At 41.5% G+C, this 16,854-nt stretch overlaps 1 protein-coding gene across 2 annotated transcripts in view; it reads left to right on the top strand.

The window, feature by feature from the left end:
* The window catches only part of DENND1A (DENN domain containing 1A), a 373,522-nt gene that overhangs the window by 317,852 nt on the left and 38,816 nt on the right, over nucleotides 1-16,854 (top strand). For both annotated transcript variants that reach the window (XM_074973359.1, XM_074973358.1), the window contains exon 19: nucleotides 3,440-3,571. In XM_074973359.1, the coding sequence (XP_074829460.1) occupies nucleotides 3,440-3,571 (132 nt within the window). The remainder of the gene's footprint in view (nucleotides 1-3,439; nucleotides 3,572-16,854) is intronic.

Raw genomic sequence — 16,854 nt, 5'->3', positions numbered from 1 at the left:
AGGAGTACTTGTGGCACCTTAGAGACTAACAAATTTATTTGAGCATAAGCTTTCGTGAGCTACAGCTCACTTCACTGAATGCATCCGATGAAGTGAGCTGTAGCTCACGAAAGCTTATGCTCAGATAAATTTGTTAGTCTCTAAGGTGCCACTAGTAAGAAGAATGTAACTTACTTAAAGCATCTCACTGTAGGTAAGACTAGACAATCTATAGCTTTAAATAAATGATCAGGCATTTCACAATAATAATTAATTCAACATTATTTTATTTACTAGATCTGTGTGTGCCCTCTAGTTAAAGGTCTGTTATCCAGGCTACTGCAAATGCCAGTTTTAGGGTTATATAAAATAACTTAAAGAATCCCTCTGGACTATGCTTTTACTGTTTGCTGTATGATTTATAATACATAGATTTTCTAGTCTATTAAATAAATAAGTAGTTAGAAAAATATGAAGGCATTCTGCTGATTAAATAGCAATTATTCAGTAGAGTGGCTACATTTTACACATCTGTAAATGTTCCATAGCCATACATATAATCTTTAAAAAAATTAATGTATTGATCTACACTCTGTCACCTGACAATGGGGTAGCAAATTCATACCTCAGCTTAGCAAAGACTTTTCCTCCAGGCACAGGTGTTAGGGTGTATCTGTATATGAAACATTACATACAGATATATATTGAATGAATGCTGTCAGTCTTTTCTGCAGAAATCAACAGAATATTTTTTCTCAGTCAGTGTTTTATTTTGTGTGACATTTTAATATTGTGCTATCATGTGCTAATTTCTTTCTGATAGGGTGTGTGTGGTATGGTTCAATATTTTTACTTTGGTTTCTTGTTTTAAACACTCTATGTAGCGTAAGTTTAAGTCCTGCCTGGACTTTTGGCATGTTTCATGGACAGCAATAGGATTGCAAAGTGAAGTATGGGAAGAAGAGGCTGAGGAGGTTTTAACTTTCCTTAAGAAACTTGTTTGTTAGCAATTATCTCCTTTGACGGTGTTCCGGATTTGAAGTCTTACATGATTTGAAAATTCTTGTGTCAATGCTGGTACTGAAGACAAGAGATTGCTTTAAAGTCAGCTCAGCTTGCCCTGGGTACTGTATCTGAGACTACAAGAACAAGGAGTCCGGTGTTGTGCCCAAATAAATTTGTTAGTCTTTAAGGTGCCACCGGACATCTTGTTGTTTTTGTGGTTACAGACTAACACGGCTACCCCCTGATACTTGGTACCCGAGACTGATTTGATTGCTTCTGACTTGTGAGACTGTTTAACATCCCAACCTGTAGTATACCTTTCTGTGCTTCCTCTTCATCTAAGGGAGGGTTGTATCTCCTACTACCAAATCAGTTGCACCCATGTTTAAAGGCTGTTTGTGAATTGAGGCTGCTGCACATAGACTGACATGACAGGAGTTTAACCTAGTTCATTGGATGGTTTCTGAGTACACTAATGCCAGACACCTTAATATTCAGTCATTTGTACCGTGAGCTCAGAGTCTAGTTCCGTTCATGAAGAATCAGGTTTCTGTGACTGTTTGGCACAGATGTGCTTTCAGTCATGAAGGCAGAAACGTTTTTCAGCCAAGTACGTTCTATTCCTGATGACTGAGGCAGTGTTGTTGACTTGTCTGCCTGTTTGGGTACCTTTACAGATACTGAGGTCTTAAGTCACTTGTTCACTGATAGTTGGTCTGTGAATCAAAACATGATGAATTCCTCTCTAATGAAATCTGTAACAGATTGCTTGCCCATGTCCTCAAACAGAAATATGTTAAAATTAAAGGCAAAATGGTGGCTAGTGTATTCTCTAGCACTGGAGAGAATGCTTAATGAACACTTGCTTCTCCCCTACATGCAGTGCCATCAGCTGAGAAGTGTAGCAGACCCATAAGGGGGAAAAAACTTCAGGGATTTGCAATAGTCTCACAGCTTTTATTGTGATTCACTCATCAGTCAGGAGTCTTCCTTGAAGCTGCTTTTCCTTTGCTTTGTTTTCAGTTTGCATTTTACTTTCATGTGTATCTTATGTTTCAAAATAATATATACTATCATTGTGTTATGTGGCTCCAAAATTGATAAGGTCCCCTCTTGCTGGCTCCGGTGAGTTGAAGTTCTGTATCCTTTGTAGAAAGCTATCTTTCTCACAATAGTGTTTGTTGTTTACCCAGAGAAGGTGGAATTGTACACCTATAAAAAGTTTCCTTCTATGGTTTCACTTTAACAAGTTATTAATTTCCCCACCACTCTTATGTCCATCTTGGTGAACCATTGCTCCACCAGCTGGATCTAAAAAGGTCTGTCAGTTTCTATGTGGAGCAGACAAAGCCCCTTAGAAAGTCCATCCAGTTTTTTGTTTCACTTGACCCAAACACATTAGGTCAGTCTGTGTCCAAAAGAACCATTTCTAATTGGCTTTCAGCTTACATGTCTCATTATTATACTTTAGCGATACTGAAACTTGAGGGGGCATGTCAAAGGTCACTCCATCAAAGCAATGTCTGTGTCAGCAGCCAACCACAGGTCAGTCTTGCAAAGCTACAGTGTGTGCAGGTTTCCCTCTATATTTACCAAGCTTTATTTCCTTGACATTGTTGCAAAGAGATTTAAGGTTTGGGCTCACTGTGTTGCAGACTATTTCTCAACTGATTGTACCAACTCTTTCCATCTTCTTGATTCTCTGTAAGATGTCCGCATGCCTTTGTCTTTTCCAAGTCCATTCTTTATGTTTTATATTCCTATGTTATACACACCATACACACACTCACCAAACCTTGTAACCTAGGTTGCTTGTTCATTTTGCTTAAGATCAGGACTTAGGTCAAAAAGAAACTGATGTTAGGCTGCAAGTTGTGACATGTATACTCTTCAAGGCATCATCAACACTGGCCACACGTGGGCCTGCTTAACTAACTAAGCTGTGAATTTGCTCCCTTAATACCACTACACCTGAGCTTGTATTTCCATAGATAAATGTTCTGTTATACAGAATTCTATGTAAGTACATAAAATTATATTAAAGGTACAACTTAAATGTACAAAATGCAAGGAAGCTCAGGTTCTAAGGTTGCATTCAGACCTTTCCTCATGATGTTGTCTTTATTCTCACAATGCAAGAGTTAGAGCTATGTTAGCCCTACCTTTCAAATTTCTGGCTTTTGTCTGTATAAGTCAGACACATTTTATTTAATATAGTTGGTATTTAATGTTTGTGTTTGCAGCTTTAGTATTTTATGGGATTTCTGCACATAGACTGTGATTAACAAAATACAATGAAATGTTCTATGCTAATTGTTTTATTTTCTTTGCTTTTGATTTTTCATCCTAACATCAGAATGCTTAGTCAGCTTTATCCTCTAGTACCTCCTTTCTGCCTCTTACCCTTAATCAGGAATGTTCCTGGCCATGTAATTCACCTTTTCCTACCATACAGGACATTGCTGAGAATGGATGCTCTGCAACACCAGAAGAGTCCCTACCAAGGACAGCTCCTTCTCCGTTGAGTGAAAAGAAGGACCCTAAACTCAGAGAAGATAGAAGACCAATCACAGTACACTTTGGGCAGGTAGGTGATGTTAGATTAGTTTAAATTGTATTTGTTATAGATAAGCAAAAATATTTAATTGAAAGATTGTTCGTTTAAAGATCACTTTAGCCTTTTCATTAATTTTTACAGATCAGTTACATCGTTCTGGGTTTATTTTCCACTTCACTTCCACGTTTGGGAGGCTCTTATCATGTTTAGTGGTTTCAGTAGTTTCCTTTGTGTATAAGGTATTTTTCTGAGGCAAATTATATTTTAGATCTATTTGCAAGAGTATGTACCATTTATTTACAGCAATGTAATAATAAACTGTTCTGCCTGTTCCATGAGTGTGCATCATGCCACATCCCTTTAGCGCAACAGGGTACGTTATCTCAGGTGTCTTCAGTTATCTAAGCAGATCACTGGTGTTAGCACAGAACACCTAATTATTATTATCATTTCAGCAGACTTCAAAATTTAAAAGCAATGAATTCCAGTGGAAAAAATCAATTAATAATTCTTTAATAGTGCTCTGTATTTCAATATCGACAGTTGAGCTCCAAATATGAGATATCCTCATTATGTTTCTGACAATGTGTCTACAAAAATAGCTGGTTTTATACTAACTAATCATGTAGAAAATGTTATATCAAATCATTAAAATCGGAATGGAAAAACACACAGTATTCACAATCCGCTTTCCAGCATAGCTTACATTAACAGATTTTATTTGTAAAAGGTATTTTTGCCACTGTATTCAATGTCCTCTGTTATTCCTGATCTTTTTACCTTTTTTTCCTCTCTGAGGCTCATTAGAGCACAGAAATGACTATCTGGTTTCTTAAAGGACAAATTTGGAATTAATATGGTTAAAAAACAGTGCATTATCAGAAAATGGAAGTTCTAAAATGACAGGCAAGCCATATTTTAGGTAAATGATAGTAATAGTAGTAAAGCATATGCCTAGCAAGTTAATATAACTAGATTTCTTACTATTTAGATATTAAATTGTGTCTATATATGCATAAGACGCAATAATTCATTACAGCATCTTATTTTCAGTTTTCCTTTTGATCTTCTTTTTCTTTATCATTTTAGAATTTGATTGCATGCTTTTAGAACTTTGGCTGTTGTGCTAAATGCAGGTTGTTGGAAGTTTTCTCAGACAGATTGCGCCCCAATTAAATTTTTGAAGTGGTGGTTTATTTTTCATTTATTTTCTGCTCTTGTACAGTTGAGGGGGTTTGGGGCTACTGAAGAAATGCAGCCACCTTAATCCACCAGGAAAACATTGCTTTTCTTTAAAAACCTTCTGAAATCCAGGCAAACCCTACATTTTTGTTTGGGAATCCTGAGCCCTCCCCGCCCCCGCCAACCCTTTTACATTTGCATGAGCGGTGGATCATCCCAACACTTCGGTAGATTACTAACGTAGATAATCAAGTGGAAAGTGCTTACCCAAAATCATGTGGCGGGCAGGTGTATGATCACTTTCAGATTTTTTAAAGATCACTTTCTCTCTGTCAAAAGAAACACACATCAGCTTTAGTGAACCACTGGCAAAGGTGAAAGGCTCACTTGCTAAACGCTTATTACTGTCGTTACATTACAAATGTCAGTTTCCAAAAAATTGTGTAACTTGATAGTTCTAGAGCTATCTTGCTTACAGTCTTTGTCCTTCCACAGATCTTCCTTGTGATCATAGTGCCACACAATATAGACAATTAAACAATACTTCCAGGCAAGTGGGTGAAAGGAGTACAGTTTTAGGAAATAAAAATTAAGGCTTTGAAAAAAATCAACTTTTACTATTTAAATGGTACATGAGCTCTAACTAGCGATTAAAGGGGGAGATTTTAGTGTCGCTTTTAACTCCTTGTAAAATAAGTGAGGGGGGAAAAATTGATTAAAAAGGCATGAAAACTGCTGAAATAAGCGTTGTTTGTGCAATTCGCAGGCCTTATACACTGGGGAGGATGAAAGAGGGTTTTTTCTTATTGTCACTTGCTTTCCATGTCTGCTAGTATTATGCTAGTGTATGTGGTAAAGGCAGAATTTTTTTAAAATGCATGCATGCGGATTAGGGTCAAGCCCTGTGTATCAGTAATGCAGTTGGCTCACCCATACCACTGCAGCGCCAGAGCCTACCAACAGCCGCGATATGCCTTAATTGAGACATGCTGTCAAAGTGACAAACACATTTGCATACAGTCTATTTATTTTCGTTGGAAAGGTCTGCAGTCTGCTGTTGGTTGAACATTCTTAATCAGCTTGCTGTAAGTGAGCCGGCAGCTAGCTGTCCTATGTTGGTGCTTCTCTTCATTACATGACAGATTAGTTAAAGGGGGATGGGCTAGGAAGCCAGCAGCAACCTTTAATTTTAACTCATTATATCTCATCCTATTTTAAGTTAGTTTCTAGCATTTCTCTTATAGTTTTGTGTCCATACTAGCAGTTGTTAAATTTGCAAAAACTATAAGTAAAACCTCTTAAGGAGGCTAAATATTAAATGCTCAGCTGTTCAGTACTGTTGAGAATTTATCCAGTATTATCATCTAAAATCTTAACTATTAGATTTTGCAGCATAGAGATTTTTAAGATATCTCATCTTGCTTTGCAATTACTTATCAGGCATCCCCTTACGGGGGTGTTTAATTTGGGTAGATAATTCGGTTAAATTGTTGACTTCTGTTCCTATAACTGCCCAGAGATTGAGAGAAGCTGTCCTTGGTGCCCATATGAATGACAAAATTATGTAATGGGTCATTACAGGATGGGACAATCACAGCCCCTTTCCTCTCCTTTTATCTTCCATAGGTTTTCTTCTCTGCTTAGGACTGTGGCTGTGAGCCTAGCCCTAGAGTCACTCAGGTAGAAGACACTACCATCATGCATTAGGAACCCAGACAAGCTGTCCAACAAATAATAGTGGCAATGGCTGCAAAATCACCGAGTGTTTAGCCAGTGGAGAGAAGGGGGAATAATTTTAAAAAACCATTTGAGGGATCCAGGACGCTGGATTGTCACCTCATTTCTTTAGATTACTAAGGCTGCCTGTCTGATGCACCACTGCAAAATACTTCCTCTACCAACTGCTTGCTGACCTTAATGTTCACAGGGATCACTTTCTTTCCCTTGCTTTAAAGCTTTAGACTAGACTGCATCACACATTTATGTCCACCATTGCCACCCTGCCACATTGCTCGCCATGGCTATAAATGATGTGGGCCTCAAAATGCCTATACTGCACCTAACATAGACTTTGGAACAGGGCTGATGAGAGCAGCTGTAGCAAATGGCATACAGGGCAGGTTTGCTGACCTAGAAGTTGTAGCTTTTCTTTCCATTCTCTCTCCAGGTAGATGGTACAGGTTTATCCTTTACCCTTGTGGAGAATAAATACAATACTAAAAGGCAAATAGTCATATAAACTCTTGGCTTGTTCCTTGTGATTTACATTGTCAGTTTAAATTTGAAGTCTGTAATAGGTGTTGTTCCATTTGTCACCGTAGCCTGTTCTCCATATGTCTCTTCTATACACATGGCTGTATTGGATGTTTAGCAAGACATAGAACTGGAAGCAGTTGGACCCATTATGATACAGGTTGTGATTATTGGTTAGAATGTCTGGGAAGAACTTTAACAAAATCTCAGTTTTCTTCTCCCACATTTGAAGCACTCATGCATGCAAAAATACTGTTTCTCTCTGGGTAGAGCATAGATCTAATCTTTTTATGCTCAAAACAGAGAATAAGGGTGAATATCTGACTCTGAACATTCCTATAGCATTTTTCAGATTCTGAATTTTTGTTAGTGATGCTTGAGTTGTGTGATTTTGCTGGAAGTTTCAGCTTCCATCACTAGTCTGTTGTTGATGCGGGAGCTGTGATGATGAGAGCACCATATAGAGCCTAATGTTAAACAGCCCCAGGGCTCTGCCACTTCACAATTTTCATAACTGATTGATCAGCAGATAAATTACAGTCTGGATTTCAACTCTGATAGATTTCAGAAGTGATGTTATGTGAGGAGCTTTTAATTCCTCCCCACTCTACATGCACACCAATTTATAAAATGTTATGCTACCAGGAAAAGTTGAGTTACAGCAATAACTCCAGTCACGCTAGGAAAAGAGCTTGCTCTTATTCTTGGTACAGGACTGAACTTGGGGAGGGGGGAGATCTGCTGTGCTAAAATCTTGAACTTTATTCTTTTTCTGTTTGCACAGAAGTAGCCATTTCTACATCCCATGCAAATTTTTGGATAGGTGCCATATTTACAGATCAATATTACTGCCAAAAAACTGGGGAGAGGGAATTATCTTTTCATGTTGTGGTTGAAGAAGCAGAAAACCTGGTAAATGCAGTCTGACTTCCATGATCTTACATGTGTATGGATCTTGATATGAACTAAGGAATAGATTTCATTCACACTCGATGGCCCCTATATTCAGACTTTGCTTTCCTTTCATTTGTGCAATATGAACATAAGTGCAGGAAAAACAAAGTTTGACTATACAGGGACCACATTCACAGCAGTTAGTAGCATGCTGTGAAAGGAAAATCTCTCCTCCCACTTTACAAACTAACTTTATAGAACAACCTGATCCAATAGCAATCCTCCTTCAAAATGTGGATTGGGAAAGTGAGACCCAGAATTATAGGGACAGCTGCTTCCTCACCCTCTCCAACCACCTCTCCTCAAGTTCCTGAAATGAGATCCATGAGTAGTGTTAATTATTCTTCCTTAAACCATATCCAAAATGCAGTTGTGAACCACTTGGCCTCAGGAATGGGGCCTGGGGAAGAGATTAGATCAAAGAACTTGGTATGTGGGTTACTGTGTTTCTCTCATAACAAAGTTGTTCAAATAGTTCATCTTCCTCTTTCCTTCTCAGTTTGTTTTAAGTTTGTCTGTTGATGGGACATTGATTTGCAAGGATAATGTGATCGTATCAATCTGCCTGTTTTTTCACATACATCTCCCTGGCACACAGTTACCTGAGTGTTTCCTGAGTTCCTCACAACACCGCTGTGGGAGGTTAAAAAATTATTATCCTCGTTTTATAAGTGGGGAACAGTGGCAGGGAAGGGTGAAGTGACTTGCTCCAAGGCCACATGGAAATCAGTGGCCACACCGGGAACCGAACAAACATCTTCTGAGTCCCACAGTGGTGCTTTCACCTCAAGACCATCCTCCTTCATTGATATGTCATTTGGATTCTTAGAACATGTTAACCTTTAATAGCCCAATCTCGAAAGTTGAGTTTATCACATCAGGGCCACAAAACATTTAGAAAAACAAACTTAAGTTCACTAAGTGACAAAGATGCCACAGCATGAGATCCAGTAAATTTAAAAATGGGAGGAAAACTGACAGCTGGGAGAAAAGTGAGATTCAGGACATGCTCACAAGCATCGAGATGAAAAAATCAGGTGATTCTGATTATGGATTTAGTGTTTTCTTAATGTGTTCGGCTGCCACCTATTTAGTGACTATTAGTCTATTTTCAGAAAAAAGGGAACAAGGAAAACTATCATGGCCAATGACTGAGGAACTCAACTTATATCCAGCATCATAAATATTTCTCACATACTTATTCAGTCAACACTGGATTTGTTTTTATTCAGTCAGCTTGGCTGAAGAAAGGGCTGGAATGGTCATGCCCTGGCTCACCCACAAAACTTCCTTAGCCTCGCAAAGCCCCCCTCTGCCACTCCTCTTCCTACCCCTGCAGGTCCTGGGGAGCTTAGTATACGCTGCTGTCATACCACCAGGAGGTGGCTGCTCCTTTGATGAGTGCAGCTTCTTCAAACCCTGTTTATTATGTGCACGTCTAATAGGTACCTCACCATAGTATTTAGGTACCATTCATGTAATTAAGAAATGTGCCATAACATCCAATGGGGATGATGTTTTCCATCCTCCCGCTGCCAATGGGATTGATGTCACTTGTTTGTTTCCTAGCCATGCTGTAGTTGTTTTTGGGAAGCTTCCACAACAGTTGAGTCTTGCCTTGTGCCCTGAAGGTTTCAAGACTCATGCTTATCCTAATCTCTCCAGTGGTAGTTCACTCTGCTGTCTAGATCCTTACACTGAAATCCTTCAGATCCTATCTTCTGCAGATTTCACCCAAACAGTCACAATGTCCCTGCTCACTGTGAATGTTTGGGTAGGACACCCACACCCCATCTGAAGTAACTAAGGCTTTGAGCATATCAAAGATTAGAACTAGGACCTTGCAGCATCTCAGGAAATGGAAGTGGAGCCAGTGCAGAGTAGCAGTGCAATGTGTTCTCACTGAACTGTTATCACATAATAAAAGGGCCGCTACATATTTGACCAGCTGAAAACCTCTGCATGACCTTCACGATCAGTCTCATGCAGAGTGTGAATCTCATGGGTGGATGGGTTATTCCAATTTAATAAGATTCATTTAAAATGGTTTGGAAGAAACACCTAACATCTCTCTGAATTATGATGAGCTTTTATTGAGCAACAAACTTTCATAATTATTTCAAATGTATTTAACTTTGCACTGTGTAGAGTTATCACCAAGGCAGAGGTGGCTATGGAGCCATCTTAGAGGTACTTTTCTCTGCGGCTAAGTACTGCTGAGCCACCATGCTATGGGTGTGCCTGCTATTGCTGTGATAGATGTTCTGAGGGATAATCCCTTCTGGTGTCTCCAGCAGCACAGCCAGGAGGGTGGATGCTGTATGCTTTAAATATTTTTAATTTGTTCTGAATACTTAGAAGTCTTTGCTTGCTTAATGAGTGTATATATAAATTGCAATGCTGGATGTGTGATGAGGGCAGGAGGTTAGGTAAATCTTACTGGGTGGGCTTGAAACTATTGGCACATGAAGTTGAGCACATGCCTCCTTCACTCTCATCAGCCTAGGTAAGTCAAGGTATGCCATGATCTCTCCTAGTCCAACAGATCCATTTGTTTAATAGGTAATTGTCATGATTCAGTATCTCCTCTGCAACTGTGTTGGTTTATATAGACCCATCAACTGCATGGCACTGGACAGTAGGTGAAGTGTGCCAAATCTAATAGCCCAAGTTGACGGGCCAACACAGTCAAATAAAAGACCCACCAGCAGCAGATTTTAGTCCTTTCCTGAAGGATGGAGTTATTGTCCAAAACTTAACTGTCACACTCAGACCTGATAAGCCAGGCTTCTTCTTGATCACGCTTCTGCCCCAGCCCACACAGCACGTCTCCAGCCAGATCTTCCACCTAGCTGCTTTGGAGTTCCTCCCGGTCCTTTCCCAGGGTCTCCTGCAGGAGTCTCCCTGCTGTTCCACCTGTGACTGAGCTGATTGCCTGCTTCTTATATGAGGGCAGCTGACCTGCAGGACAAGCACTTGACCCCTGGTTTCAAACCCAGCATCTGGGAGGTAGCTTAACTAGGCACAAGCGGGACTGATTCCAGCTCCTTTAAAGGGCCAGCCCACCCTGTGACAGAGTTCCTAACCTGCAGAGCTTACACCATTAACAATACCGCAGGGTACAGTACAGTGCAAAACAAACCCAGGCTGATGTGGCTGATCAGACTAAACCATTGGCTGTTGGGGAAATGTTCAGCCCCTTCTCCCTTCGTGCATCATTCCACAAGAAGTGAATTACACTGGCAGTTCTAATTACTTCTCTAATTGTTTGTAGTCAGTGTGAATGTGTTCAAGGTTGTATGGAATATTGTTGTTATCTGGGAATAGAATTATTCTTATTTCATTTATGTTTTCAAAAGGTGGAATTCGATAAAATGGAAAGGGAGAAAAATGCAAAGGACTTTTGTCAAGTGCCCATTTATTTAAGAGATTCGATTATATTCCACTTCTGATGCAAATTAGGAAGAATTAACATTTTGGGAAACCAATTTTAACTGAATTTCAGGAATAGTGGATTAGATTGAAAAGGTATTCACATTACTAAAGCAATCTATCTGTGAATCTAAATGGGCTTCCCACTTACCCAGAATGCTCTTCCAAGTTGGATTCTTATTGGCAATTAAACTTTTGCGGGGTGCAGGCTTGGACATTTCCAACTCATTTGCTGTTCTGATCATTTGGTGTAAGGGAGCTATGCAAGCATGTTCATTCCTCCTTTATGGCCTGCCTCTAGAGGTGCAGAACGAGCGATGCTACTGTGGCAGGGTGGCAGGTTTCTTCTTTGAGAAGATTAAACAGCATAAGGAGATCAGGGAGAAGAAAAAAAGAACAAGCCAGCTACATTCCAGAAATGCAGAACTGGATCAGGAAGGCTGGGGCAAGCAGAAGGAGGGATTATCTCCAGTATAAAAGAGATCAAGTGAGGAGGGGATGAAGGCTGCTTTGCCGGACCATGTAACTCCCCTCACACCCAGGTGCATTGGAACAATAGCAGATTTCCCCTTTGTCTCAGCAGGAATTATATTGTAGTGAAGTAGAAATCAAAGGGGGAAACAAGTTCACTTTCTAATATTCATGCAATTGTATGCTGTGGTTTCAGAGCCAGACTCCTCCTCTCCCCCCAACTCCACTCCCAACTCGCTAACGGGTTAGGCATCTTCATTAAGGAAACAAGCCTCCGTCCCTCTCCTCCCCACTAATGGACAAGGTGGCCTTCCTCTTCCTTTACGTGAGCAGAGGTTGGGTCCTCTCCTCCCTCTGCCTAGTGCTCATGGGTTTAATACAAATATAGTCCTGGCCCTTTAAAATTCTTCCTGTTCTGTAGGAAAGGACAATCTCCCTCTCTACCCCATCCTTTTCAACAGGAATTCAGTGTTCTTCAGTGGAAGTCCCCCCCGCAGGAGAGGAGAATTTTAAAGGGGGCAGGACTGTACTTGGCCCAGAAACAGTTGTCCATCTGGTGTGTGTTGCAGAATAACTGTCCTTTGCTGTTTTACAGTGACACTGTTCTTAGACAGAGACTGAAAATAATGTCAATGCACCAGGGAAATAACGCATTTGGGTGAAACCCAGCTTTACGGCGTGAGAGATTTGCAGGAGTGACAATCCATAGGATAGGAATTATCTAACTAAAGGCTCGTGCTCTTCTCATGCATGTAAATATTTGACAAGTGAGACCTGGCTCTCTCTTTAGGAAGATGTACACCTACACCAGCTGCAGTGCACACCTCAGTTGCCAGTGTTTTCTAATGAGTCCAAGACAGCTATGTGCTTGGCTAGTAGAACAGTTCCATTTGTGTAGCTCACATTGTTACATAGACGCTCAGGCTTAGACTAATGTGACACAGACAGCGGGACCCCAATCCTGCCCTCAGATCAGCAGAGGCAAAGGTGTCTGTTCACACAGATGCGTATTCTGAATCAGGTCCTATATGTTTTGCCAGCTTTGGCATTTCAAATGCTTTAAATGAGGCTGGTCTACAGTGCAGTGCAGAATAAAAGTACTTCCCTGGGTACATGTAAGTCAAATGTGATAACCCTTGGATGGGGATGTATGGAGGAACACTGTAGTCTGGCAGCCCTCCTAGGGTTTTGTGACAAACTATAGCAGCTGTAACATTTTTGTACAGTCTCCTTGTTAGACCTGTTACTCTGAGGGGCATCACTGCTGGCATATGGAAACACAACGGTGCTTTATCAATAATACATACATATATAAAATAAATACGTCAGTGCATGCAAGGCTAACCAAATCACCTAGATTGACAACCTGAGAAAAGCTCAGAGGGTCTTGTGGATGACTCGCTTAGGCTGTCAATGGACATCAGCATCCAGAAGTTTCCTACATATAACTGATCAAGTGGATATGTGCAGTTAGGCCAGAACTGTCTGAATTGACCTCTGGGCCCCTGGATTGAACAGAAAGATTAAAAGGGAAGTACGTGAAATATAACACGCAGTTCTTCTAACTGCTAAGCTCACTGTGATTGCTTGTGTGGCCAGCTGTATTTGGATTTGCCTTTTCAGAGCCAGGGCTGGTTAGTACAGAGTAGAACAGTTACAAAGCGCCATGCTGTACATTTAGAAGGAATGTAATTTTTTTTGTGGTGGTGGAGGGGATATTGCCCTAATAATACAGACTTCCTCAGCAAATGCTGGAGCCAAACCAGGCAGATAGGCAGTGCTGTTTTTAGAATTCCTTAAATGAGAGGCCTGCTTATTTCAAGCATCCCGCCTGCTAGATAGAAACGGCTTTTAAAAAAATAATGAAGTATGTATCCATCTACTGACATTCATTTAAATCAGCTGGGCAGCATGGATTTCCTAGATTTGAATTCTGATATTAGGCCCGATAGCCCTGTGAAAAGCTGACCAAGTGACCAGCTTAAAAAAAAACACACCCACAAAAACAGTCTGGCTTTTTTCTTTATTTTTAATACCACATAGATGGATTTTCCAGTATTTTAAATGAAAAATATATGTAGTTAGCTCTGCATTGACAGTGTCCTTGAGGATTTGACAGTGAGATTTTCCAGCAGTTGCTCTTCGTTAGAATCCTGGTGGTGTTTAATAAGGCAGTCGAACTGCTGGCACCTTCGGTTCCTGTTTGTTCTCCGAGGGCTCAGGGGCTGCTGCAGTAAGCACATCGACCAGGGCTGATCATTACAAGGGCGTACGCCACCATGAATAAAAATGTCACACGTTTTCCCATCTCACAGCGGTACAAAATGTCAGTCCTGTCAAACAGACATCGCAGGTAGCTGTGAGCAGTCAGTACAAATTGGGGAGCCGAACATTCCCCCAGCTTTCTGATATTCTTCATTTGAAGCAGAAGAAAAACAGTTGTTAACCTATTAGCTGTGATTTTAAACTCTGCTGAGACAGTGGATGGATAGACTTTCACACATGGGAATAAATATATTCCCGGGTCCAGGAATTTTTAAAACATTCTCTCCATGCATTTGGATTGGAGAGCAGAAAGAGAGAGGAAAAACACTCTCTGTAGAAACATGTCTTATTTTGGAAGAGGAGCATTGGAATTTATGAAAAATTTCATCGATTTCATACTTCAAACACCCACCCACCCTTCAAACAGCTCCTTGCTGTTTTAGCTAGTGACCCAGAATAGGAGTAGTTTGGTAAATTAAGACGGTTCTCTCTCCCAGCCCATCTTCTCCTGTTACTTGCGCCTGTATTGACTTTATAATGTATTCCCTGCCTGTTAATGCAAGTGAAAGTGATGTTAGGTTTGAAGATAGAAGAAGGATGTTAAGTTTGTGACAGATCAGTGGCAATAGACTTGCCCTGATTCTAGGGATATTCCCCTGTGCCCACACAGTTATCAATGCAGGTTTGGAACCTGTGATACTATAAATGTAGGATTCAGATTTCACTGCAGGATCCAGAAGAAGCTGGACTGGGTGTGAGTGCCGTGGGGCATAGAGCCCTTATTAAAACACCAACAACTGCAGTAATAATAGAGGGGATACAGCAAACTGCTGTCAAAATAGATTTCGTTGAGTGAAGTGTTTGCTTTGTGAGAAAGTCCCTCTGTAAGTGGTGGATTCTCCTTTGTTTTACTGATCTATTTCTCTATGACTGATGCACACATATAAGCTTGTGCATTGTTGCAAATGTAATATCTGAAAGGTATTAATGGCTAAAGCATGTTGCATAAGGAAGGCTCAGAGAAAGGGACCTGTGCGGAAGCTCTTCAGAAACAAAACAGCCAGAAACTGGATGGCAATACCAAGGATGAACTTTCTGGCTTGAAGGTTTAGCTGCCTGGAATGTGATGCTTCTAGCCTTTGTGTGTGAACAAAAATAAACTTGACTGGGGGTATAACTTGAGCATGTTGTAGGGTGTTCTGGGGTAATGAAGGCCCTAGGTTCTCAGTATGTTTATGTTCTGTAGGTGCCTGTCACCCATGCACTACGTATAGCATACAGAACTGCATTCTCCTGCAGTGTCTTAGAATATCTGTCATTTGACTATGGAATCTGAAGAGGAGTTTAATTTTTGTTAGAGTTTTTACTGCAGCTAGACACGCTACATTTAAAAAAAATGAAACTACAGTAACCAAGTGGCCAGAGTCCCAATTCACTTTTGCATCCTCTTCTGTGGTTTCTTTTGCTGCCTTTTTTTTTTACACAGCACGTGAACTTTCCCATCACTGGAGCTAGTTGCATGGGAAGTAATCAGACATCTTGACGAGCCTTCAAACCACAAATGCCACTACAAATTAACCACTACCACTACAAAATACTCCTCCTGTCAACATTGTATAAGAATATGTGCTACTTTGGGGGCATGCACTGAAAATGTCTGCTCAACACAGCTCACCTATGAAAAAATATGCATGTGTAATTCTGTGAAACATAACAAAATGCTCTCTTCTCTAGATAATTAAAACAGTATTTCATACATTTCCTGTTGAACTCTGTAATGAAAGTGGTTTGTCGTCTATTTAAAATAGAATTGCACTTTTAAACACAGAATTGGTTTTAAATCATAATGCTCCATAGAAATAGTCTAAGCCAGCCGTTCTCACCTAGGGGGTCTATGGACGCCCCCCCTTTCAAGGGGTCCGTGGGGCCTTGTAGCTGAAGCCCTGATCCCTGGCGCCCTCTGCGGGGCTGAATTCCAGAGCCCCAAGCACTGGTACTCCCTGTGGGGCAGAAGCCCTGAGCCCATTGACAGAGTTGGGGACATGGAGGGTATTCCCCCCCCCCCCCCGCCCCGCAAACTGCACAGCAAGAGCACTGCAGTCCTGACCTCCCCCGACCCTCATCTCCTCTCCCTGCCCCCTGGCCAGGTCGGAGGTGGGAAGCCGGAGCCAGGCAGTGCGGGGCAGCTACTGTTCTGGCTGGTGCCATGGAGCAGGCATCTGCAGCGTTCCCTCCTCTCCTGCTGGTGCCCCAAGTTGAAGCTGCTCCTCAGCTCCCAGCCCCCTTTGCTCCTACAGAGGCAGTCGGTAAGAGCCCCCCGGGTGGGGAGACCCAGCTCTGTGGCTGGCAGACCCCTCTGGGAACCGGGACCACAGGGGAGTCCTCCTAGCACACCGCTCCTAGTACCCTCTCCCTACACCCTGAGCTACACCCTCCCTGCACCCTGAGCTACCCCCTGCCTGCACACAGCCCCTAGTACCTCTCTCCCTGCACATAGCCCCAGCTACCCCCATCCCTGCACCCTGAGCTACCCCCTGTCTACACACAGCCCCTGGTCACCCCCCTCCCTGCACCCCGAGATACCCTCGTGCCTGCAGACAGCCCCAGCTCCCTCCTCCCTGCACCCTAAGTTGTTTTAAAACCTTTTGAGCTAAGCCCTCCACCTCTGAGTTATAATTTTTGGTTACGTGTTCTCCTCTCTTCTCCCCCCGCAACCCAGACAGGCTGGTCGGCCTACTTAGGAGAGTCAGGAGGTG

This window comes from Natator depressus, chromosome 16 (genome assembly GCF_965152275.1).
Source record: "Natator depressus isolate rNatDep1 chromosome 16, rNatDep2.hap1, whole genome shotgun sequence".
Lineage (NCBI taxonomy): Eukaryota > Metazoa > Chordata > Testudines > Cheloniidae > Natator > Natator depressus.
The sequence above is the reverse complement of the archived record's forward strand: the minus strand, read 5'-3'. Positions and strand labels throughout refer to the sequence as shown.